At 42.7% G+C, this 27,729-nt stretch overlaps 1 protein-coding gene across 2 annotated transcripts in view; it reads right to left on the minus strand.

Annotated features, from left to right (window-relative positions):
• Positions 1-27,729, minus strand: part of CADM1 (cell adhesion molecule 1) — a 339,043-nt gene that overhangs the window by 35,668 nt on the left and 275,646 nt on the right. For both annotated transcript variants that reach the window (XM_047753310.1, XM_047753311.1), the window contains exons 4-7: positions 21,646-21,783; positions 19,414-19,572; positions 5,653-5,752; positions 1,674-1,846 (exon numbers count right to left, since the gene is read on the minus strand). In XM_047753310.1, coding sequence (XP_047609266.1) covers positions 1,674-1,846; positions 5,653-5,752; positions 19,414-19,572; positions 21,646-21,783 — 570 coding nt within the window. The remainder of the gene's footprint in view (positions 1-1,673; positions 1,847-5,652; positions 5,753-19,413; positions 19,573-21,645; positions 21,784-27,729) is intronic.

The following is a 27,729-nucleotide window of genomic DNA, read 5'->3' on the forward strand; positions in this document are numbered from 1 at the left end:
AATGCTAGCCAGAAGCTAGCACCCAAAACGATTCAAATATATCTGTCCATCAAATCCTCAAGATGTTTCTCATCTTGAGATATCGGAACAGGAGGTACGATAAATCAAACTTGTTTTTCCAGATAACTTAGTCTTCTGAATCAAGGGAGTATATAATAGACGAGTGGAAATTTGTCACTGCTTTTTATAATCTGCAGTTTGTAAAAAGAGCTGAATGAAAATCTGTAAACCTAGGGTAACAGCAAGGGAGGGACCTCACATCCCTCCCTGATGTTACAGCATTTAACATCAGGCTTAAACCCTGATGTTAAGAGAGCAGGAGGGCTGTAGCAGCCAAAGGGAGGGATGGCTGAAAACGGGGCATGGAGCCCCTCCTTGCATCTACACAGGGAGCCAGCCCCTTCGCTCTGATCTCCCTAAGTCCTAGGGACAATTAACGCTATTATGTGTGGAACACACACAACATGGGTAGGGTGCAAAGAAAACATCCCTCGGAAGTCTACATAGAAAGTGATTAGATGTGAGCCTCTAACTTTGCATTACGCTAAGGAAAAACAAAACTCAGGGAGAGACTAAGGATCATAGTTTAATGTCTATGCTGTAAAGCATTTCATCAAAAAAGACGGCCACTCCTATTTATTTATTCCTTATTAAGGAAAATGGCCAGGTTCTAAGACTTTACGGCCTAACTATCCCATGTGTAGATGTGTGTGCATGTGTGTGTGTGTGTGCATGTGTGTGTGTGTGTGTACACACTTACACTTGGATTATTCATGTGACTAACATGAAGAGAAGAATGCACACACATGTTCCCATATTTACAAGATACTGAAATTGTCATGTCAGTGGTTACTCATTCTGTGTCATGTCAGCTCATGACTATTTTCTTGGGGTAAAACTAACCAAGAGATTCAAATGGACAGAAGAGACTCATTTTATCATCATAAGGCGAGACAGGCAGTGTACTCCTCGACTAAACAGAGAATATTCACCAGACACAAAACTGACCATAAGCTATAAATGGGAAATACGTTGAAAATGCCTGGCACAGTATATGCACAGTAAATGTTTGCTGACTACAGAGTGAAATTCATGATAATGTGTTTTCATAATCCTGCAAAAAAAAATATTAAGAAAACAGACAGAGAACCCCATTTGTGTCTAAAGCAGGAGCCATAGCTGGTTCACGGAGCTACCTAGGACCTTCTATTTTTTCCCCCAGTGTTTATGGGCTTGCAACCTCTGGAAGGTAATAGCTTCAGGCTGAAAATAGGATAGTTCTGCTCATCAAAGCAGGAGAAAGGCTAGCCAGGTATCATTGGAAAATACCACTCGGAGTAGACTTTCTGAGCTTCCAAGCCCTTAACTAACTGGTAAGGCCAAACTTCGCAGGCATTACTTCCTTACATAATCTCCATAGCTCGTGCCTGAGGACACAGCCTTCCTGCTCAGCAGAACCAGAGCCTGGGATCTAGTGGGAAGCCCCTCACCCACGATTAGAAGGGGAGGATGAAAAAGCACTGGGTCCACCCCAGGCCAGGCCTTCTTTCCTTCTTGAAGGCAACAAACTGGGTTTTGGTTTTCAACTTGACCACAAGCTTGAGGAGTGAATCGCAAGCAGCAGCTACATGGTAAACGAGTCAAATGGAAGCGGGTTTCATCTTCTCACGTACCGTATACATACAGCATATAATCCGAATGAGCCTTCCCCACTATGTTTGAAGCCTCACAGCGGTAGGTACCATTATCTGTTTTGTTTAGGTTATTGATGAACAGGTTGGGCCCCGACAGCACGGCGTGTTGAGGCATTTCGTCATCGACTCTCACCCAAGTTACCATCACAGGCCTGTGGAGGGAAGGGAGGGAGACAGGCTGCGTTATTATTTCCCACCAAGATGTCTGCATCAAACTTCTCACTCACACAGTAAATGAAATCCCATGCAGGGCGACACAATTAAAGAGGACCTACTGGAGATATTTTAAGTTCACAGAATTACAACTGTGAAGCCTCCACAAATCTGTTTGGAATATAATTTTTTTTTTAAAAAAAATATTATCAGGTGTTGAAAAACTTTCAACAGACCACAAGCAGGAGCCTCATTATTTCCAATTCATCTTTAACAAATCAGCCAATAAACCAATGTGCCCTATTTTTATGCCCTGCTGTGTGGTTTCACACCAATTCAGACAGGACAGAGCTCACCCATTGTTAATCATCTCATTAATTAGGGGGAAAAAAATTAAATCCTTGGCTAGTGATACATGCATTAAATCTCCTGGTTACTAACACACTGTGATACTCGCTTAGATAGCCACCTGTGATATTTAAGTGGATTTTGAGTTTTGCAGAAAGGAATGGACTTTTCCAGCTGCACAGTGCTTCCTTTGGCCTCTGCTGTTTGAAAAATCACCTCTTCTCATTCTGGAAAGATGTAATCACTTCCTCTCCCCTCTTTCCCCACCCAGAACCCAACCTCTGCCAACCCAAGACACCACCCTCCCCAGGATGCCCCAATCCACTTTATCTACATGTCCCTTGGCGAAATGCCTTCCTTCTCTGGCTCTCCAAGGCCCTGAGGCCATTCCTCCACCCACTGTGTGTGCACCTGCAGGGCCCCAGCTCCAGGGACAGGTTCCCAGATCAACGGCTGTGGAGCGACTACACCTCCACGCAGACTCCAGGGGTCCTACGGCACTTGCTCATCAGAGGGAAGTTTGTTTTCGAGATTTAAAGACCACATTTGTATCCATCAGGAAAAAGCAAATTTCACAAGCTGCTCCAGAGCCCAAATTACACATACACACAATCTCTCAAAGCCACTGAATTTATAACTTCGGGTTTTCAAAGGCAGCTCCCTCAAGCCCCGCTGAAATGGAGGCCACGGGGCCTGAAAACGTCCATTTTCCAGGGAGGGCAACTGAGATCCGAGCACAGAAGTCGCTTCTTTTCGGTTCCTCCACTCACTACCTCGAGGAACAGCAACACAACCAAAGACCCTGGCTTCCCAAGGAATGGATACTCGGGTTAGCGCGGTCAAGTATGATTCCGGCTTTCAAGTGGGATGGGAAGTCCCAGGTTTTCTTTAACTACACGGGGGTGGGGCATCACCACCCAGCACCGTCTGTACAAAGCCATCCCGCCTCTCTGCCCTCCTTGCGGGGAATGGGGATCCAGTCTGCCTGCCATCAGACCTCCTGTCCCACCGCCTGACAGCTGAACCCATCCGTGGGGGTAAGTGCCCAGAATATTCACCGCATTTAATGGCAAGGTCAATTACCATTTTTATTGTATGCAATTTCTTGAGAAAATAAACAGGTAATATGCTAGAAGGGCTGGCAGCCTGAGGAACTGTGCTTGCTCACACAACCATGCACCTGGTCCTATCTGAGAGGAACAAGCAAATACCCTCTCTGGCATAAATGTCCCAGAGGAAACATGTAATTTACTGTCCCTGTGGCACATTCAATTTAACACAGTACCTTCTTCGGGAGAAAAAATACAGAAACAAAATATAGGTTAGCAAGCCGTATTCTGTAAAGGTGGTTAATGTGGCTCGTGGAGGTACTACAAGAGGCCTGGGAGAATTTATTTTTTTCTTGCCACCGGATTGTTTTCCAGGGAAGGTAAGCCACTAACTGGGGCATAATTCAAACAGTTTACACAAAGAAGAGCTGACACTTCGGCAGTGCTCAAAGGAGGAGGAGGCTGCTTCTGCTAAAGCTGGAAGCACTTAAAACCAAATAATGTGGAAACACCCGAGGAAAAGCAAGACCACCGCCTCCTCCCTGAAGGTCATCTTTACAGCTCCAAATGGTTAGTACAGACAGAAGCAAGTGCTTGCTCCTGGAGAAGCACGCACGAAACAGGGACGGCCGATGTGGAAAGAGCTGCTTCTGGCTCTCTCTCCTGTCCTAGGTCATCGCTTAGCTGTAATGGGGAGAATGCTTCCCAAAGACTTTGGGGAAGCTTTGTGCAGATGCTCTGAGATCCTTGTGTGAAAACCGTGATAAAGATGCTGGTTAGCAACACTCTGAGAGGGGGAGAAAAAAACACCACAGCACAGGGACAGCAGAGGGAGCTCAATGCTATTTTTTGCTGGGGAGGCCTGAGGGTTCCCCCGTCCCAGGCTGACCGGGGTGGTTCCACATGAGAAGTTCACGGGTTGTGTTTTCCCTCGATAACACTGAAAAGCAATCTTCTTTGCTCTATTAGAAAGATGAAAGGATTCCCTCTTCCTCCCTGAACTAAACTGAATAAGAGCTAAAGTGGTACCACCAACATGGCTTTTGCTGTATTAGTGATAATATATGTAGTTTCTCTAATTCAGTTTTGTTCATTTAGTAGGGACAAGCGCAGTAGCTTTTTTATACTTTTCCATAAAATAAGAGTGTAAATTAGTTCTTTTTCCTTATGCAGTTATATACACATAAAATATATATAATATGTATTATAGACATACTCCTTGAGTTTTTTATATATATAAAACTCAATTCCTTGGAGTTCCCGTAGTGGCTCAGTGGTTAACAAACCCGACTAGAAACCAAGAGGTTGCGGGTTCAATCCCTGGCCTTGCTCAGTGGGTTAAGGATCCGGCATTGCCGTGAGCTGTGGTGTAGGTCACAGACGCAGCTTGGACCCCACATTGCTGTGTCTGTGGTGTAGGCCATCAGCTATAGCTTTGATTGGACCCCTAGCCTGGGAACCTCCATATGCCATGGGCACGGCTCTAAAAAGACAAAAAAAGACAAAAAAAGACAAAAAAGTAACAAACCAAAAAAACCCCCTCAATTCCTTGAATTATATATATATATATATATATATGTATATATATATATATATAAAATTATATACAATTAATAAGTGTACTTGTAAGTGTATATTAATAAATATAAGTGTAAGTATATTAATAAGTGTAATTATAAGTGTAATTAATAAGTGTAAGTGTATAATTACACTTATTATAAGTGTAAGTTTTTTCCTTATGCAGTTATATACATATATAATATATATTGTGTATTATATACATACTCCTTGAGTTTTATATATATAGAAATCCAATTCCTTGAAATATATATATATATATACTTTGAGAAAAAATTCCTGAACCATTCTCTACTAACAGAAATATTTAATGTTTCTAGAGGTCACTTTTCCTTGAGGGAAGAAGCAAAATGAAAGGTAAGGCAAATTCATTTGCCTACAGCTTGCCCCAAACACAGCAGCTTAATTTAAGTCTGAAAACCATCATCCCAGCAGCTTAGACATTAACACAGAAGGTAGTAGATATAGCATTAGATTGTGGGTACAAGAAAAAGTTATTAGGATTATTTTGTGTGGGTGAGAGAAAATAGTTCTGACAATCACGCTGATGATAATAAAATGGAATTAACTGAGATTTCAATCTCAGCTGGCATTTCATTTTTCTCCCAATCTTCACCATTAAGAACCACAGATATTTTTTCCCCTTTTCACTGAATATTCTTTTGTTTCCTGCAAAAGAACAAAAAACAAACAAACAAACAAAAAAACAACCTCTTTCCATCCTTTACAGCAGGAGACAGGTGACCAGCCAGTGAGTTGTGAATGCATATCTCTCTGTTATGACATTTACTGCTCATGACCCTCTGCCAACCTTGGCCTTCAGAACTTACTGGGGCTTCCCGATGGCTTCACATGTTAACTCAAGCGCGTCCCCTTCCCGGGTTAGGCCTTGTAGAGGGTAAGTCATCTGAATATGCACTTGAGGCTTATCTGTGTGACAACAACACAAAGTATAATGTTTAGCAAATGATATCATCAGACAGAAGCAGACTTGCATGCTGTCACAAACCCCACACTGCCAGCACTCACACTCTCCCCACCCTGATGCCTTCACTAACATCCTTCTAATTAGTTAGTAATCCTGGCATTTGCTCAAATTAAATTGACTAATAACTCTAAGGAGTGAACCACAAATAGATAAGAGATTCATAAGCCAACTGAGCGACATCAAACATTTCCCGTGAAATACATTTTGTTACATTGAAGTTTATCTCTAGACTCACTCAAGCTAAAGGAAACTCATTTGCCTTCATGCTGAGGTGAAGCCACAGATATTTGTGGTGCTCAGAATTGATACATTTTATCATAGATCATATATTACTAGGTGACAATATGTTGTGACACTGCATATTAATAAGTTTGCCTCTTCCATGCTCTTGTTTTCAAATGGAAAAGGCAAAATTGCATTCCACTCAAATGGCTCTAAGAATAAAGAGCCAGGAGGTTTGGCGACTCCTAAGGAATCTCTAAGACGTCTCAGTGTCGACGTATCAGGAGGAAGGAAACGGACCTTTACTGAGAGCCTACAATCGTCAGAACCATCATTGGTGGTGGAGAAAGTGTAGCTTTAGGGATGAGAACATTGGTACCCAGAGAATGATGTAGGTCGTCCAAGGTCACAGAGATAACATAAGGCAAGACAGATCCTTGAAATGTACATTGTGAGGGATTTCTGATTCAAAATCACATTTCCCAAAGGCAATCGATAATTAAAACCAAATAGACCAAGTATAGCTTCCTAATGCGGTGAAGTACTTAGGTATTCCTAAGTGATGTATTCCTAAGTGGAAGTGAATACTTTGGTGATGTAGGTATTCTTATTTAAAAATTGTGTATGTGCGGGCATGGGAATGACAGATGATCACTAGGAGGTACAGAAAATAGGAAGGGAAGAGGGGAGGGGTTGGAATTAACTTAGACATGTACACACGCCAATACATTTGCAAATAAAACCTGCATGCAATTGGGAGATTTTGTTTTTCCCCCTATGGGGAAATAACAAGCTATTAATCCTTAAATCAGTTTTCTCATTTAATTCTGTGACTTTGTAAATGTATATTTTAGGGAATGCACCAGAGGGGTAACGAGTGTGAGAGGGCAGGACATCAGATGGCTGAAAGGTCAAAACAATTTCCATAACTTTACTTTCTCGGACAATCACACCACCCAAACAACAGCCCTTTGGCCTTTAACAAGCAGCGGTTCGCTCATTAACATTCACCCTATGGAATCAGGGAGCAGAGAGAAATGTGGCAGAGCTCAACAGTTTCAACCTGGACACAGCCAAACACGCCGCACGGGGTCCTCTCCAGGGAAGGCTGCTTTCCGGATGTATTTTTATAGTCCTGTTCCGAGCACTGGATCTTTCTCTTAGGTCTCTGAAAAACCACGTGGCATTCAAAACCTTTTAAGAGAGGCTTCTTATACCTCAGTGAGCACCGCACACTGAATTGGTAATGCTTTCTGAGGAGCTAAGTCACTTCCCAGAGAACATATGTTAACAGGCGCGAAAGCTCCAGCTGACCCCTGCAAGGAACCCCATTCTATTCTGGGACTCGATGGCAACGGAAATGTTTAAGAGCAAAATGGCACAGAGGTCTCCAGATCCTGCGATGGGAAAGGCAGAAACACTCCTAAAGGATAAATAGGACGATCCTGAATGAGCACTGGTTGCAGAGCAAGAGACCCGGGACACCCTCCTTTGCGAGGTCCGGACGATCTCCCAGGCGAAATACAACCACTGGGTGACATACGGTTCTTTTGATTTTGGTGGTGGCATAACACAAGGGTCCACAGAGCTAGTTGCTATAAGCTTATTAAAAAAACAACCTATAAGATACAAAGTAAGTAAATAACGGGAGGAGATTATGCCACTGAACACTCAGACAACTAAATGTCAGCTCCCTTTCAGTTCTTACTGAGAAACAGCACAACTTATGCAGTTCCCGGTTAGGGAATCTCTGCCATCCTTACCCAGGAACCATTCCGGGCCAGGCTAAATTTAAAGCTCCCAAATTTAGGCTGAAATGTAACATTTGCTTACAGGTTAATCTCTGATCCACGCGAGGTCTACATTTTCCACGCACTGCTGACTTCAGCCCATTAATTAAGGAGAAGCAGAATGCTTGCTGGCCGACGTGGAAGGTTTTTTGTTGTTGTTGTTGGCCTTTGTGTAATTTACAAGTCAACACAGAGAGTATATTTTTTAGCATAGTGCACTAAGGGTTTTTACATGCTCAACTTCCATGAATAATACAACATGAGAATCTATCCACACTGCCTTTTCAGTACCACTGAGTTTGTTGTAGTTAAATGCTTTTTATGTTCCTAATGGCTATTTACCAGTTGTCTATTACTCACATAAATTAGGAAGAACAAGCTATACCTGGGATTTACGTTAAAAAATCATACACTAAGCCCTAGGAAATCCACCTTCAATTTTGATAACTGATTTTCCCAATTTACTCTCTAGGTTTCTGGAGAACCAGCTACCATCCACTTATAGGTGCAGCTGCCACAGTTACCTTAATAGCTGGCTGGGAAGGTAAACATTAATCTTGCTTGTATTATACAGAAAAACGTCCTCCTCTGTTGACACATGCAGTATTTATAGGCATATTATTCACCCATGGGCAGCTGAGCCATCGTCCCGCCCAGCCTAGGAGCCAAATAGAAGGTCTATGTGCCAAGATCCATCTCTTGGTGAAGAAAACTTAAAACACCAATTCAATCTCGCCTCCTTTGCCCTGGAAGAAGAACTTGAGTCTTCTCAACAGATGACACGGAAACCCTGGGACTCCACTGGCACCTCTAGAACCCAGGGATGTTCAATTTTCCCAGGACAATCCAGACTACAATGTGAGGATGTCAAAATACTGAACAATCCAGATGGCTGAGTGAATAGCCCAGAGCTCATCATTTATATTTTAATTATGTTCATAAATCAAATGTTATAACCCACCAAATCTTTTCTGAAACACAACCAGACACCAAGATTTATTTTTAAGTAATGAGGTAAGTAAGACCCAGTCCATTTTCTGGGTGATCGTTTTACGCCTGGGTTGGTGTCGGAAGGCACCAGGCTAAAAGCCAGATGACACGTTCTACCCAAGTGCAATAACTGTCCAGAAATGCATCGCTCAGAATGGCTTAATGTCATTATAAAATGGAACTGCTACATAAAAATAAGAAAAATAGTTAGGTCTGTGCACTCCTGGAACATTAGAGTTACAGAGATGGCGTCACCCACAGCCAGTCAATTAGATCGAGGGATCTGAGGTTTTCATCATACCCTGTAATTTAAAAAAAAAAAAAAAACCCATAAAAGACATTTAGTTAGACTGCTCTAGCAGGCAAAACCTATCCATTAGTCAAAGTCACACAGAGGGTTAAATACCAGGAGGCTTGAGGCCACACTACTAGCAACCAATTAAAAAAATAATATTAGAAAGGCATTCTGATTTGACAAGACTTTCTTTAAATGGACTTTGCTCTCTCTATAAAGGGGAAAATATATATATATAAAGAAACTCTTAAAGAGGTTAGAATGGCCTGCTGGCAGATTACAATTGATTTCATGCCAGTCTGACCTTGCACCACATTCTATGCTCTTTTTCAGAAGATGAAACTCAAGACTCTGGAACCTGCATTTCACCCCTATGTAAATGAAAAGTCATAGTCGCCTTTGCTCTAGATTACCACACAAACGTACCAGGTCTTTAAAATGTTCTTATTTAAAAAAAGTTACACTGGAGTTCCTGTCGTGGTGCAGTGGAAACGAATCTGACTGGTAACCATGAGGTTGTGGGTTCAATCTCTGGCCTTGCTCCATGGGTTAAGGATCCGGTGTTGCCGTGAGCTCTGGTATAGGTTGCAGACGAGGCTCGGATCTGGCATTGCTGTGGCTCTGGTGTAGGCTGGCAGCTGTAGCTGTAGCTCCGATTGGACCCCTAGTCTGGGAACCTCCGTGTGCCGTGGGTATGGCCCTAAAAAGCAAAAAGAAGGGGGGGGGGGCGCTACACTGCCGTCTGCTTTTGCCTGGGATATCCTCCTTCCCATGAGCCGAGGTGAGAAGGAAGGCACCCCAACACTGGTAGGAGGAGACCTCTCAGCCCTGGACTTCCTGACACTTTCCTTCCCCGATAATTTCTAAGTCAGGGCCTGTCAATTTCCTTGACATGCTGACTGTGATCAGCCGGGGACCTGAGTGCCAACCTGCTTGTGCCAGTGCATCTGGGATATAGGCTCGTGGTGTCCCTGACTTAAATTTCACCAACATCCTGAAACACCAGTGAGGATGAGACTGGATTGCCTGGGGACCGCGTGCTCCTTGTTTCGGGCCCACCAGGGAGAACTCCAGGGCATCGTGGGCCCAGGTGGATTGGAATGGCTGGGAGGCTGGTTTGGGTCAGTGCCTATGCATTCAGGTGCGTTCAGGTGGGGAAGCACTGACCAAAGAGCCTTTGTCAATCACGGCAGATTATTACAGTTTGGAGGAGCTCGACAATGCGAAGATTAACCTGCGATCTGGTGAGTCTTAGGGGCTGTATGCGCTCAAAGCGAAGCATCGACCCCTGTAATATGGCTGCCTCAACCACCGCGAGAGGGCAGCTTTGAAGGAGGGTGGTGCCTGGTAACTCGAGATGGTTGGGGCTGGTTAGAGAACAGAGTCACAGCGAGCTCTCAGAGGAGTTCAAGAGAACATCTTGCAAAAGGTTTGCTTTCCATTGTCATAATACATTCATGAATAATTTTCACTGCCGTTTATTGTGTTTGTTTGCAAGGTGAAGGACCTCCTCCTGTTACATCTGTTGTATGAATCGGAGCACTTAAACCGCACTTCTTGAGGAAGGCTGAGCTATTATGAGTGGGATGAGTCAAACCTGGGGGGACGGTTGTGGGACCAAAGGGCACGTGCCACGTTACACAGTAAAATGCAATTTCCTCTTGTTGCAACTTGTAAGTAGTTTTGTGGATACTGAAATTACTGTTTACCCAACAGAATCAAATTTTATTCTGTGATGTTGTGGCAGAGAGTTGTTTCCAGTGCCTTTGGGGGACGGGGGGCGCTCACTCACCCACACAGCACTCTTCCACATCTCCGAGAAATCTTTACAATCTCAAAGTGAACACTGGGTGAGAAAATCCTCCTAGCAAGATTTTCTGCACGAGAACGTTCGCTCTGTAAGAAGGAAGGTTTCTGGTTTTGGTATCCCTGCTGGCTACAACAGTGCCAGAGCCCAGCATGCAGTAGGCATGGGATATGTACTTACCGAGGGAATGAATGAATGAATGACAAAGGGGGGAAATCTTAGGGCATGGACCTCTACTACCAGCTCTGCTACTGATTAAACAAAAACAACACAACAGCATGCAAACCATGAACCCGCCTCAGCCTCGTGATAAGACAGACTAGGCACATTCAAATTTTTCAAGTGTGTATATTTGAGCATACCTCCGTAGGAAAGAGGAGGCCCAAACTGAAACCCCTGGGGGGAAAGGTCTTTGCAGAAAGGGCATGGAAATAAAGGAAGGGAATTACTTGACTGGCTAGAGCTTAAGCAGTTGCCTTATTTGGGGAGGCTGTTTAGTGGTTAGCTGTTTGTTATTAGCTATGCTTAAGCTTCATTGTCTTGCAGTGCAGTGATTTCAGTTTAGGCTTCCGTCTGCTTACATAAGCCACCAAGGTATTAGAGTCACCTAACCGGACTGGTTTAATCACTTTAACAGCCCTCTTGTAAAATATGATTCTAGTTTTCTTTTAGATGGTCAATCCAGCTCCCCAAGTTCAAGGTTCAGACCAGGTGTTCTGATTTACATACTTCATTTCACTAGACATTTATGTAGAATTTTGAGTGTATTTTAAGATGGTATCTCAAGAGAAAACATAAAGAACAAAGAACATTGTTGAAACATTCCTTTTATGTATTTATTGTTAATTACCTTAAGTATGGGAAGTTTTATTTGGTGGTTCAACATTTTATAAAACATCTGTTTTTTATTTTTTGTTTTTTTAATTGAAGCATAGTTTCTTTTTAATGTTGTGTTAGTTTAAAGTGTATAACAGGGAGCTCCCGTTGCGGCCCAGGGGAAAGGAACCCGAGAAGGATCCAAGAGTATGCAGGTTTGATTTCTTGCCTCGCTCAGGGGGTTAAGGATCCTGCGTTGCTGTGGCTGTGGCATAGGTCGGCAGCTATAGCTCCGATTCAACCGTTAGCCTGGGAACCTCCATATGCTGCGCCTGGGGCCCTAAGAAAATAAACAAAAATAAAGTGGATAGCACAGTGATTCGGTTATATATACGTACACTCTAACCTGACACACACACACACACACACACACACGCATGTATTTATTTTTTTAGATTCTCTTCCATTATAGGTTATTATAAGATACTGAATATAGTTCCCTGTGTACACAGTAGGTCCTTGCCGTTCACCTATTTAATAGATATTATGACATGTTAATCCCAAAGTCCTGGTTTATCTCTCCCCTACCCTCCCGTGACCCCCTTTGGACCATTCTTTCTAGATTTTTGAGATGTTACCTTTACAACCATTGAACCATCCACAGAATCAAAATCTGACCTTGAGTTGAAAACCATTAAGAGTGCACATTAAAAGACTAGTTCCACTGCACAGGAGTGGATGTCCACAGCCAGAGAGACACACCTTTCCCAAGTACGTCAGGTCAGACGGTGAGACGTGGGAAGACAGTGCTCGGTGAGAGGGCTCCTTCTAGGGGCTGTGCCTTCAGAAGGCAGGGATGCTGGCAAGGGCTTTCTTCCCTAAGAGTCATGGCATTCGAGTCTTGCTCACCATGGCTTTGGCCCAAGATTTACTCTCTCTCTTTTGAGTACTAATGATTCATCCTCCTGCCCCCTTTTGGCATGGCAGGGTGCCTCCCTGAATTTGTATTTATGAGGAACTTGGGCCGCCTCTACTCTGTTAACCCAAACAATGATGGGTTAAAACATCAGTGTGAAGCAAGGGGTCTCCGTGCCTTGATTACTTCTCCGGAAGAATCATAAATACTGAAATAGCTTCCCTGAAACTCAATTCATCACTTAAAAAAAATAAGTGAAAGGAAGAGTGGGAGGAAGAACGTATTCTTTTAAAAAAAGAGACCGGAGATGAGAGAGAAACAGGCCGAATCTGAAAACGACAGCTATGACGCTTTGAAGAATACGATCTGGGAACAGAATTGATACGGGAGAGGGTGGGAAATGGGAGCTGTTGGAAACTGTGTCTTCTCCTCCACTCCAAACAGGAAAGATTTTCCAATTTCCAGGTTTTTCTCCCTCCTTCGCCGCAGGGCACCATCAATACCAGAGAAACGTTTATTTTGGCACAAGGAGCAGGTTTTGATCATCCCCTCAATGCCCAATTTTCCCCCGATTGAGGGAATGAAAGGAAAATATCCAGCCTTCTGTGGACACTGGATGAACAGGAATATGGATTTATAAAATACCTGGCTACATCGAGTCAATAAAACTCATTTTGAAAATGATGCCCACGAACACGATTACCTGTCAGATGATAATCAGAGCAGGCAAGGCATTCAAACACCCATTTTTAGAGTCTTTGTTTCATTCTCCCTTTCAAAACTCATCTCTTCATGTTTTTTGCAGATATGCACACACACACACACACACACAGAACCTTCACGAGATGAACATTTTTGCAAAACATTTTAAAGAGCCAGGCTACCGTGGGGGCAAAGCAAAAGACACGCAGCAGTAATTCCAGAGCTTGGAATTCGCCTCGGTCCAGAGTCAGGCTTCCCCCCTCGCACAGCAATCTGAATTCCATACTGAGGGTCACAGCTTTTCTTTGAATTCCCAGCTTATGTCGCTATGTGTTGTCACCTTGATGCTATTTAGACAGTTTTCTTTTAACGCTCAGACAGTGAACTGTTCTCCTTTAAACAGGCTTTTATTTGACAAGAGTATGTTCGCTCAGATCTGAAGCTCCACTAAGCGCGCTACAATTGTATCACATTCTGCTATAATCAACCATGTTGTAAATTTGAGCAAAGCTATGTACACTGACATTCCCGAGGAAAAAAGGCACAGAAAGAGTTTGGGGTCATCTAGCTCCGAACATTAAAAAGCAAAACTGCTCCCTGCCTAACATCTAAGGAAAGAGAGCTTTGAATTCCAGCTTTCGAGCATAATTCTTTTCTGTTTTAAACATTTAACTGCTCGCTGCTGTTGTATCCTTGCTGAGTCTCAGAATGAAAGGGAGAAAAACTAAGAGCCCTACTGTATGTTCTTCCTTCCCAGCAATGGTCCTATGAGAAAAACCTTATTAATGAGCTTGCAAACGAGCACCCAACAGGGAAATGTCACAAACAAGAGCGGCTAATGCCCCAGAAAATCAAATAACTGAACACTTGGCTGATTGTGGTGCCTTTCATATTTATAACAAAAAAGGGAGGGGAGGGGGCTTTAATTCACTAATTCTGAGAGGTCAACACCTTGCTGAACAAAACAACTCATTTATTTATGTTCAGAAATCTCCAGATGATAAATTACGTTGATGTTAATCACTTCAATGCATGCTACACAATTAATATCTGTACTCACCAAAAACTTAAGGGTTATTACAAGTATGACAGCATACACATCTGGCTGATTTTTCACATAATTGGGCACAACAATTTCTCCTGGTACCACAAATAAGTGTCCTAACGAACAAACACCGCAAAATTCTGTGTTCAGTTAATTAGGACTTAAATCCACAAGACAAAAGGGATTCCAAGTTGGAGCTCCCGCCTTGTGCCTTGTCTCCTGTGCAGTGTGGTGGCACTCCCTGTTAAGGAGGGCCTTCCCTTCATTTTATCCCGCCTCCTTGCTCCTGTCATTTTAATTTATCATTATTATTATTATTGTTGTTGTTGTTGTTGTCTTTTTAGGATTGCACCCACGGCATATGGAGGTTCGAATTGGAGCTGTAGCTGCCAGCCTACACCACAGCCACAGCCACGCCAGATCTGAGCCGCATCTGTGATCACGGCAACACTGGATCCTTAATCCACTGAGCGAGGCCAGGGATTGAACCTGTGTCCTCATGGATGCTAGCTGGGTTTGTTAACCACTGAGCCACGACAGGAACTCCCGCTCCTGTCATTTTTAAAATAGGGATATTTAATGGCATACAATATAGATTTCATTATTATATTTCCTTTTAAAAATACTATTTTATAAAAGGAAATAATTTATACAGGATTCAAATCCATTATCTGCCATTTTATGCTGCCCTTACTCTGATTAATAGACTATCATAGGTGAGGTAGAGAGAGGTTTGCATAAACCTTCATGTAGCAAAATGAGCCAGGGCTGAACTACGTGAGTATACTCAGTACCAGATCTATCAGATGAGATTTGCCCCCGAGGTAGTCTCATTTACCCAGAGGAGAGTCATTCTTTATCTGAGGTCCAAGGACCAGCTCAGAATGTTCTGGTGATAAAGCAATGTTTATCACTGATAGTATAAGACATCTTTTTAGGTGGCAGAGGAAAGGACATTGAAAAAGAAGAGTTGCCTATTTATTTTAATGTTTATTAGACAGCAAAAACCCATAATTTTGCAGGTTTGTTGCTTAGGTTAAAGCAATAAAAGAACCTAAAGAAAAATTCTAAATGAGAACACAGATGGGCTGCAGATTGGGTCACACTTGTGGGAGTGGCCCTTGACTAACTAAAATTAGGAAAACTGTAAGTGGTAAAGACTCCGTATTACTGGAAGCAAATGTGGTGAATGTTCATCTTTTGCGGCTCTAGAGCTGTCAAAAGACCTTGCTAAAGGAGTCAATGGCCCCCAAAAGGTTAAGAACTACTGACTCCAGAGTTTGGGCCAATTAAAAAATAAAGGTCTAGCATATATCACAGAGAACTATATCCAATCTCTTGGGATAGAACATGATGGAAAAAGGTTGGGAAAAAGAATGGATGCACACGACTGGGTCACTATGCTGTACAGCAGAAATCGACACAACACTGTAAATCAACTCTACTTTAATAAAAATAAAATTAAAATAAAAAGGTCTACTGTTGGGAGTTCCCGTTGTGGTGCAGTGCTTAACGAATCCGACTAGGAACCATGAGGTTGTGGGTTCGATCCCTGGCCTCGCTCGGTGGGTTAAGGATCCGGTGTTGCTGTGAGTTGTGGTGTGGGTTGCAGATGTGGCTCGGATCCTGTGTTGCTGTGGCTCTGGTGTAGGCCGGTGGCTACAGCTCCGATTGGACCCCTAGCCTGGGAACCTCCATATGCTGTGGGAGCGGCCCTAGAAAAGTCAAAAAGACCAAAAAATAAAATAATAATAATAAAAAAAAAAAGTCCACTGTCACTTCTCAGAGTATCCAAAATAATTCACCACACATGCAGATTGGCTGCTGAATCTCATGCCTTCAAGTATCTCTTCTTTTCTCAAGGCTGTCAAGACATGGTGCTACTTGTCTGCAGAGAGAGGGCTCCTAGGGGTGGAATGGCGTTGAACCCCCAACACCACTGCCCAAGCTCTGAGAAAGCTGTAGCGCCCAATAACTGAGTGCCTTGGGCATCCGAGGCACAAAGCTCTTTGTTATCCATAGCTGCTGGCGTTCAGGAGAGTAAAGCTGGTAGGTAATGAAGTGGAGAATTCTAATCATGTCTAAAGAAGCTACTTAAGGAATTCCTGGCTGACTCCACACCTTTTCCAGTAGTGCTCTAGGAACGGAGAGTAGTGGACCGTCAGGTGACTTTCTTAAGCATGCAGCATCTTATTTAAGATGCCAAATCAGACTCCAAATTCCATTCAGATTAATATAACTCTTTGTAATTCTTAACCTTTTATGCAAAAAGATATTTTTCCTTATATACATTCCAGGAAATGCAGTATCAAGAATAAAATGTTTGCGTGGCTTACGCTGGGCGAAAGAACAGAGTCTCCCATGAAAAGGTGCCATGTTAGAGTTAAAAATGATCCACAGATGCATCTTCATTGGGGGAAGGCATGAAAGTCACTTTCCTGCACTTAAGAGCTAGCAGTCCTCTATAAGACTGAAGTCAAAAGGATTTAGATATGGAGTTTTACTCTTTTTCTCAGAAGGACAAATCTCACTTGAGTCTTCAAAAGAAAAGGCTTTATAAAGATCATTAGCAAGTCTTCCAAGGGGTAGGAGGTGTGGGGCTTGAAATACTTTGCATTTGGGAGTGAGTGTAATTTTGTAGGTGGGCGGGGCTATATTCTACCTCAAAGATAACTCTGAGAAGCTAAGAGTTTAGGGGTGGGAACTGGGCGAAGAGCTACGCAGGTCTCACAAAGGAGCTAAAGTATTATTAAAGCTAATGGGCCCCTACAAGGAAAGTTAATGGATATTAAGTTTGCTTAAATGAATTACATATTAACAAAGTCACAAGAAATCTACTATCTGCCAATTTAGATAATATCTGATCATTTCTGTTTTCCCATTATAGGGACATTATACCACAATAGTTTTAGTGATATGAAAATTATAAGCATGATGCCCATAATGAAGCTACATAATGAAGTAGATGAGATGAATTAGCAAGAAAAACCTGCATTATGTAATGTTAAATTGAGCCAAACTCACAGAATGCGCTGGAATGGGGTGGCCTTGTCGAAGCAACTTTTTATAAATTTCCCTAGCTCCTGTTTTGCTCCGGTGGTTTAAACAGGTGATAAAAATCAAAAGGGGATGAATGGTGCCCCCCCTCCCCAAGTATCTGCCCACTTCCTCACCTCTGGAACCTGTGACTGTGGTCTTATTTGGAAAAGGGGTCTTCACAGATGTAATTAAGCAAGGATATTGGATTGAGACCACTCTGGGTTACCTGGGTGGGCCCTACATCCAATGACAAGTGTCCTTATAAAAGATACAGAGAAGAGAAGGAGGCCAGGTCAAGACGGGGACAGAGACTGGAGTGATGTGGTCACAAGCCAAGGAACACCTGGAGCACCAGTAGCCAGAAAAGGCAAGGGGAGGATCCTCTGCCCAGAGCCTCTGGAGGGAGTTGGGTCCCGCTGACACCTTGATTTCAGACTTTTGTCCTCCAGAACCATGAGCGAATGAATTTGTTGCTTCGTAAGCCAAATTTTAGTCATCTGCCCTGGCAGCCCTAGAAAATTCACAGAAGGATGCATAGAGGGTAATGCTTGTCCTTTATCTGAGGCCCAATCACTGCCATCTAAACTCTTTTTTTTTTGTCTTTTTTTAGGGCCGCACCAGCAGCATATGGAGGTTCCCAGGTTTGGGGGTCTAATCGGAGCTGCAGCTGCCAGCCTACACCACAGCCATAGCAACACGGGATCCGAGCCACGTCTGCGACCTACACCACAGCTCACAGAAACGCCGGATCTTTAACCACTGAGCGAGGCCGGGGACCGAACCCTCAACTTCATGGTTCCTAGTCGGATTCACTTCCGCTGCGCCACGACGGGAACTCCCCCATCCAAACTCTTAACGTTTTCACCACGCACCTTCAGATATCACCTGGAATGTTTCAGAAGCCAAGTTACAAGCCCTTCGATTAAAAAGTGAGAAGCCGGCTGCTCAAGCCACAACCTTGGTGCAAGGCTAATTTTGTCCAGAAAACAGATGCTTTTTCCACAAGGAGGAAAGCCCAGAGGGGGAGATGAGAAAAGCATCTTTAGTCCACAGGGCACAGTGAGGAGAAGCCTCACTCACCACGATCCAGCTTTTACCGATGAAGCCATCGAGACCCTGGCAATCATCCCAAAGAATTTCACTTTTAAACTCATCACTATAATTTAAGCTAAAATGGAAGAGAACATTGCAATTTAAAATAAAATGCCGATGTCTGATGTCCGGTGGGAATAAAACACCTTCTTTAAAAAAAATTCAGCACTTATGCTGGGGTTAATAAAGCCAGGGGGTGGGAATTACCCTAGATTTGGAAGTTGGCATAGAAATGATTACAGTCAATATTCACAAAATTTAATTAATTAAGTCATGCACTAGAGCAGATTGGAATCATTTTAAAGTTTTACATTTGGGTTAAATGTAGTATTTCCAAAATCCTCACTGGCACTCCGTAATATGGCAGTGTTTCAGTAAAATAATCCTTTGATTATTTTTCTTACCAAAACAACAAGATAAAAATTCTGTCTAAATTATATAAAAACATATGTATTCAATAAATGGCTTCTAACATGTTTTTTTACAACTGCTACTCAATACCCTTAGGATAAAATACTTGGGTGATGCTATGGTTTGAGGATTTGTATCCCCCACCCTCCAAAAAACTTACGTGTCCCCCCAGAACTAATGCCCAATGTAAAAGTGTTAGGAGGTGGGACCTTTGGGAGGTGATTAGGCCCTGAGGGTGGTGCCCTCACGAAAGAGGCTCCAGGGAGATCTGCAGTCCCTGCCACCACGTGAGGACGTAGCAAGAAGGCGCCGGCCATGAACCAGGAAGAGGGGTCTCCCTGGAACGTGACCATGCTAGTGCCTGGACCTTGGACTTCCCAGCCTCCAGATCGGTGAGCATGACACTTCTTTGGTTTATAAGCTACCGGCCTGAGATAGTTTTTCAGAGCCATCTGAATGGACTAGGACAGGGACTCACACTGTACTTCCAGATACCGCTGGGTCTGCAGGTTTCCGGTGACGGCTGGGTGCTCCACCTGACAGATCACTGGGACGCCATCGTCCTCCTTGTGCACCTTCAGCATCAGCTGACTGGTCACCGTGTACATGTCTGACCACTCCTCCACCTCCGACTTGCCTGGAGGGACAGGGAAGAGGCCAAGAAACCAGAGCTGAGTGGTTTTCACTCTTTTTTTTTTTTTTGGTAATATCCTCCCCTTTCTCCCTTTGTCCCAACATTGCTATTTTAGCAAACATAATGGAAGCCCCTTGGGAGAAGGGTAATCTGTGGGCAGATAACTGATAAAATGATCCTTTGCTCCTCTTCAGCCTTACAGGATAGTATTTAAGACAAAGTCAACTCCACATATTATATACTATTTTTATTTAAATATAGGCATATGCTTCTTCTATCTTAAAACCTCCCACAAAAAGGCAGCTGAGCGTTGACCCATTTTGACATCTGACTGCTCACGGCATTCGGGAGGAGGAAAGAGAAGAGCCTGTGGCTCGCCCACCCCCCCCAACCATCTGAACTTAACACATCTACTAGGCTGTCATGTGGTGTAGAAATTCCAGGACGTCATCCAAATCCCTTAAGTAATTCAATCAGGAGTAAAGATATAAACAACCCCCTCTGCCCACCCCAGTCAGCAACAATTAAGAGGGAGAGTAACTAAATGGATTTACATAATTGAAATCGTAATTGAAATGTTTAAACTCGGAAACTTTTGAAACCACACACACACACAAAATGCAGGGGCAGTGGGGAGAGAAAAGGAAGATATAGGCTGCAGGCCAGAAGGGAGCCACGTCCAAGAACATCCAGAAAAGGAGGGCGGAGGCTTCCGGTGCGATGAATAGGCCAACGAGGCCCCTTTGCCCAACTCAGCACTGCCTGGGACATGGTGCACCATTAACTTTCTTTTAATGTTTTGTACTTATCGGTACACATTTAATGGCTCAGTTCACTCAGACAGAAAGGCAGAGGGGAAATGAGAAACTCCTTCCTCCCAAAACCATACCTAGGAAATAGGAGATTACAACAGGGCAAGCTTTTTGAAACTTAAGCCATTATATATAGATTTATCTGGTTCTAGACATAGATTTTTATATCCCCTTTCTAAAAGAACTTCTTTTCTTCCTGGCACTCTTTATTTATTTAACAAGCGCATACCGAGCACCTTGGCCAGGAACAAGCTCTGGGCTTTACAAATATTCACTCATTTCATCTCCAGAAGAATCACACAAGGTGTGTAAATATAAATCTCCCCATTTTAGAGGACACCGAGGCACAAAGCAAGCCTTTCTGCCAAATGACCAGAGGAGTTCAGCCTCTGAGTCCTCTGTCCTGGGCACCACTTGCAAGGCAAGCTTTTGCAAAGAAAAGAATCCGAAGGCTGATAAACATGAGGAACTTAGGATCACGGACCAAAAAAAAAAAAGGGTCAAATAGGGGCGAGGCTGTATCCTTCAGCCAAGGTTAAGGGGTCAGATATCTCGAGGACACAGGAATCAAATCTGCATTTCCTGGTCCGGAGAGAGAGACAATGGGAACAGGGCTAAAGGCCTGTGCTGCCACCACAAAGTCAGAAACTTTGCAGAAGGACAGGCTGGTGGCATGGGTCACTGATTTATAGATTTCGCAAGAAAGGTGGTGCCTTCAGGTTCACAGTTAAGGTAAATTCTTACTCCTCCCAGCACAGCCACCCTTGTAGGAAAGCATGTTGCCAAAACAACCAATAGATGTGAGAATGACATGGTATTCACCACGGCCAAGACTGTTACACACTTTTTTCAATGTATAACACAAGAATTTGGGGTCTTGACCCCACATTGGGTCACAGAGTAAACGCAAGGGGAACTAAGGGTACAGACGTGGCCAGCTTGAGCTCAGGGGACCCCTCAGTGGTTCTGACTGGTCTAGGGAGTTCTCATTTCCAGGTCTAGATTTTTCCGAGCCTCTGAGTAAACATCTAGCCACAAGAGAGCACCATGACCCCTCAAACGACAGAATGAGGGGATGACGGAGAGCAATCGAATGCTGTTACGCTTCTTCAGACACATTGAGTAATTAATTATGAACCGTATCTAAATGAGTATTTTTGTTGAGGGGTGTGTTTTCCATTTGCCTTTAACTTCCGAAAAGATACGCTCCTGCTGGGATCAGGGGTGGACCGGCTACCTCGGTACCGAGCAATGTGCATCTCACCTTTGAGCTCCTTGTTCCCTTTGAACCACCTGATGGTCGTGGCTGGCTTGCTGGCCATGGCCGTGCAGTTGACTTCAATCTCCTCGCCTTCCACCGCAGTGTCTTTCTGGATATCGATCATCAGGTTACGTGGTGGGACTACAAATTAAACACGGGGACTTTAAAAATACAGCATCTATTTCTGGGCGTATTCTTCTATTCATTAGAAACCGAGACCATTGCAATCAAAGCAAGAAGATAAATAATAGATATTCCTGATGGAGAATTTAAGACAAACTGCCACAGGAGGGAAGAAAGAAGAATTATAAAGTCATCATCAAATTGATTCATGCAAAATCATTTCAATATGAATTTCTCTCCTAAATTTACCTGATGAAATGACCAGGCTGCCACTCCTAAGTTTTCAGTGACCAAATTACAACAATATAGATGCTAATTAGTTATCAGTCATTAGAAGATTGACCAGAAAGTAGACATAAAAGTATGAGGATAAGCACACGTGTTTGAAATTGTCCTCCTTATCTGGAAGTTTCTGAAAGGAATATTTTCCCTGAACTCAACCCCTGGATTTCAATCTTCATATGAACAATTCCAAAGTCAACCAACAAAGATCAAAAACATGGAATCCCAGGAGTTCCTGTCATGGTGCAGTGGTTAACGAATCCGACTAGGAACCATGAGGTTGCAGGTTGGATCCCTGGCCTGGCTCAGTGGGTTAAGGATCTGGCATTGCCATGAGCTGTGGTGTTGGTCGCAGACGGGGCTTGGATCTGGCATTGCTGTGGCTCTGGCGTAGGCCGCTCTGGCGTAGGCCGGCGGCTACAGTTCGGATTCGACCCCTAGCCTGGGAACCTCCATATGCCACGAGAGCGGCCCTAGAAAAGGCAAAAAGATAAAACAAAAAGAACAAAAAAAACCCCATAGAATCCCATAGGAGAATCAGTCACCTTAAATATACACCAAAAAAACTATGCCTCAGAGCCAGTTCCATTCACTTGAAACTATTCATAGAGCTGCAGAATATGATCTTGACCTTCGATGGGTGCCATAGTAATAAAAATCATTTCACTATAAAGATGCAGTCATATAGGAAATGCCTGTTAATTTGCAATGATTTTCCATATTCTGAATTCCAAAGCTCCAAATCGTGGATAACCGAAGGTAAAAAAGAATATTAAGTGTTGGTAAACAGATTTCTACTTCAGAGTTAAAGCCACCCTTCTCTAAGCATATTAAACATATATGTAATAAAATGGTTAGAATAAAATATTTGTGGGCTAAAATGCTGACTATCAATCAAAAAAGTACGTAGGACGATGGTGGTGGTGAAGAAAGGCATGTTACGTTTTATGACACTGAGGTGACAGTAAAACTTCATATAAGGTATGATCTTACCCTGGAGATTGAGCTTCCTGAAATAAAAATCAGTAAGAATACTGAATTCAGTAGACTGAAATCTAAGAATATGTGTCCTGATCACCATGAATAAGCAAAGATGCTTCCAGGACTTATGATTAATAAGTTTCTCAACTCAGAAGAGAAACAAGAAATTAAATATGTAGAAACATGCCATCCCGATGATCAAGTTGAATAATAAATCTCTGATACTGCTTCAATAAATTATGGGATTAAACCATGTATTTGGGATTTCCAATGGTTTTATTCCAGAGTGAAAATTCTGCTCACAGGAAGACTTTTACACTGAATTGAAGTAGTTGAAAATTCCTCTAAAGAATGATGGAATAGGAGAAGGAAAATGATTTGTTGTCTATGTTTCTCAGCAAGACAGCGGGGGTGGGGAATGTGACTATTCGAGCAAAAGCAGGCCTCGTCTTTGTTTCCTGTGTGCCAGGAAACCAACCCAGTTCTCCACTGAATGAGTTACTAAAGCGAAACGGCCCCAATGAGCAGCTAACATGGCAAAGAGCTACTCTAGTTTACATTTCAGGAGAAAATAAGCATAAAGAGAGACAGTCTAACATCCAATTTGGAGCTGCACACCTGCCAGCATTTCAAGAGACAGAAAGGCAGGGACAGAAGTAAATGGGCTGACTTGGGCTATTTCCTAAGGCAGTTTATCCTTCCTAGATGACTATCAGGTCGGTTATAGAGTTTCATCACAGGTACGTAGGTAGCTGATAGGAGTATATAGAGAGACTACATTTGAGGGCCAACAAATACTACTAAATTGTGAGTGCAGTGTAATGGGAATATTGAAAAAATGTAAATGTTAGAGGAAAAGACTGATCAAGCCTAGAGAAAGTCAGGTGGTGGTGAGCGAGCGGTGAGGAAGAGGGCAAGAGGCTTAGATAAAAAGGCAACAATTAAGGAGGAAAAGAGCTAGGAACGTCCTCCCAGCAAATGTGGGAAGGAAGGCCAAACAATATTAATTCTTTTCGAGGTCTAGGTAGAAATAAAAATAGAGCGATGAAAATCATTTCTGATGTTGACACAAGCAATAATTCTCAGTGAGAAATGGAACTGAGCTATGTAATTGATGGCTTACTACTCAATTTAAGGAAACTCGGATTGAGTCTGGGACACTCATGGAAGATGACTCGCTTCAGGTGAAACAAACAAGGCAAACAGCTCTCTTCCCTGGAAAACACTACAGGATGGATGGACTCCGCTGGACTCATCACACTGTGCATGGAGGACACTGGGAGAAGCACCTTGATGGAATTTTGCTGATGGCAACAGATCCAGGAGTTGTTAAAAGGTTCCAGCAAACATGAACTGCCAAGACTTGATGGCATTAAGGCTCAGACACAGTCTTTGTCAGATACGTGTTTCTGTGTGTGCCTGGGTATCTTTCCTTTATCCTGTCCTTCTTTGTATTGAGCCTGAAGACACCAGAGAGCCCTCTCTCTCCTCTCCACAGGCTCCTGATAACCTCTACTAGCAATTCACCTTCGGTGGATTTGGATTTCTTAGCAGAGGAAGTACTTACTCCTCCCATCAGATGGTCATAAGTGTGATGGCATGTTCTTTCTACAATTAGACATTATCAACAATGTCTGCTGGTTCCAAGTACGGAAATGGCAAGGGGCAGCTATAAAGTGGGTTAGAGGAAAGTCTACCAATGTCTCATAGATTTCGTTTGGGAGCTGAGAGTGTGACTGGCAGCAAATAGGTCCTTACCTGGGTTACCTGTTGTTCCATATCATCCATGCCAATAACTCTTCTACTGCAGCATACATACACCACAGTTCCCTAACCCTTCCTAGTGAGTCCCGTATCAGTGCTAGCCCCTCCTGAAGAGCTTATGTAACCTTTAACCTGACAGCTAAGGTAAACATCTGGAAACAATGGAGTTCCCGCTGTGGCAGCTAGGTTAAGAATCTGACTGCAGAGTGGCTGAGATGGCTGCAGAGGCTGAGATTCTACCCCCAGCCTGGCGCAGTGGGTTCAAGGATCCAGTTTTGCTGTAGCTGCGGCTTGGATTCAATCCCTGGCCCGGGATTCCATATGGCGAGGGTGCAGCCATTTAAAAAAAAAAAAAAAAGTGTTGGAAAACATGACCAGTGTAGAAAGTAAAGAACTCGTTTTTTTTTTGCTGAGAAAAGCACCTTGAGAAATAACTGAATGATTCTTTTCCAAGTCCATAAACAGTTTTCTCAAGATTGTAACCAGGCTTTCTGATCTTTACTAAGTTTAGAGGAAGAAAGAGACAAGTATAGTAGGAGGTGTTTGGTTTACAAATATAAAATAAAATCCAATAATGTGAGTCATAACGGTTCGTTGATATCAGCTATAAAGTTGACTTCTCTCAGATTGTTTTTTAAAGCCAGAAAGCTTTAGAAAATACAAATGAAGATATAAGTCAATCTGTCTGGAAAAAAAAAAGGGGGGTTGGACAAGAAAATCTTCAAGTTCATTTTGGTCTATTCATTCTTCTCTGTTTTCCCTTTAACTTCATAATATCTTCTTGAATACGAAAGAGGTTAGTAAAGTATAAAAATCCATTTATAAGAAAAATGAATTAAAACTCCTACTAACCAGAGAATACACGTATACATGGTCCGCTAAACAGACACAGTTAGTAAAAACTGCCTGCAGCCATTAATGAAAATAATCAAAGATGTATCTAAGGAGGTGTGTAGAGATGGAAAAAGAGTCACAAAGAGGGAAATACTAGATAATAGCAAAGAAATGTAAGGTTCTTCTTAGCTAACCTCAAATCTATAAGAGTGCTAATTATAAACATTCCACCTACAACACTAAAATAACCCCAACAATATCAAGATGAGTCACATTAATTACAACAAAAGAGGAGCCTTAAAGCTGATCAGTAGGGAGACTCTCACTCTAAGACCCTGTAAAATAATTAGGTTCTCCGGTTCCTGGAATCTTAAGAGTGAACACTAATCTTCGAAGGACAGGGCTGTAATAATATTAGCTACTATTATCAGTAACTATATTAATCTTAAAGCAGTGTATTCTCTCTCCCGTTCATCTCCTCTCATGAACAGTAGGATAAAGAGAGTCCCACACTGAGATCTGGAGGAAGAAACAAACTCACCACAACTGGAAGGAGGGAATGAATACCCTGAAAGGCACCCGCATGCATGCAAAACATCATAGGAGAGTTTTCAGATTTACATGGATAAGCTAATAAACATCACGGTAACTAACAATACCCATCTCCGTGTCTTATAATGATGCTGAAATTTTTGCTGAATGCTTCAAACAACTAATAAAGACACATGCAGCAAGATGAGCATCTTCAACCTATCAAGAAGTTTGACAGCTGTGTGAGTATATATGGGGTCCTTTTCAGAGAACCACAGATAGAAACGAAGACGGTGCTAATAGATCATTCTTCATTCATTATAATATCTGAAAACTCCAAACCTTAGGAGGAAGGTTTAGAATATATGAGTATCAGTGGAAATTGTCAGATTTTGGAATATGAAAGACTCAAACACTGATGACAACAATTTTACTCCGTCAAGGAATCTAGAATAAATTCAATGAAGGGAATATTAAATGAGTGCATGATACCTGCAAAAAGAGCATCTACTAGTATTACTTTCAAGTATATTTAAGTTAATGTTTCTATACAATCCAAGCAAGGAACCTATTACTTCTAGAATAATCAGACCTCCAAACGGATCACAGGCATAATGACTGTCAAAAGTCCACTGCTGGGTGTCATGTCAAACTGGCCCCGTCTGGTGGGTCTCAGAACAAATGTACCAAATGCTGAAAACTGACAGGCAGGAACTGCTTCCTTAAGACCAGATACACTCCTGAAGACAAAAGATGTGCCCCTTCCTGGAGAAAATCTTGAAAGAGTGGCATTCAGGATTTTATTGAAAACAACCTAAACTAGAAGACCCAGAGGTTATGAGACAGAAGAGGTTTTTTATTTTTTTTTTTGACGCACCCATGGCATATGGAAGTTCCCAGGCCAGGGATCAAATCTGAGTTACAGCCACAGCTTATGCCACAAGAGCCGCAATGACTGAAGGTTAGCCCACTGCACTGGGCTAGGGATTGAACACACACCTCAGCAGCGACCTGAGTCACTGCAGAAACAACACCAGATCCTTAACCCCCTGTGCCAAAGCAGGAACTCCTTTTAGTCTACGACTCTTGATTCTCACCGTGTGATTCATAACCTGGGCAGGATGGCTAACTGCTATTATTATCATCTCTTTCTTTAAAATAAAGATATTCATGCTTAAAGGTACATGTAGTGAAACATTCTGAAAATTCAAAATGGAGTAAGTATACACCATCCAACTGCTGACGCTTTTGTGGACATGCCATAAGCAATGGTGGGTCAAATGCGAAGATGGCCCATCTGAAGTTTATGCAGCCAATGACTTACTCCAACAAGCAAACAGTATTACCAAAGACTCCTAAAGAAAGCTTTTGGTCCATCTGCCAAATATGAAAATAGTCATCCTAGCAAAACCTCCACACTTACTATTTCTGCAGGTCTAACATGGATGAAAGCTACAATTAGAGATAAACATGTACGCATCATCAAATTCAGACTACAGCAGAAGCAGTACAGCCAGACATGAAACACGACTCTTATTTTTTTTTTTTTTTTGCTTTTTAGGGCCACACCCG

Source organism: Phacochoerus africanus, chromosome 11 (genome assembly GCF_016906955.1).
Source record: "Phacochoerus africanus isolate WHEZ1 chromosome 11, ROS_Pafr_v1, whole genome shotgun sequence".
In the NCBI taxonomy this organism is placed as follows: domain Eukaryota; kingdom Metazoa; phylum Chordata; class Mammalia; order Artiodactyla; family Suidae; genus Phacochoerus; species Phacochoerus africanus.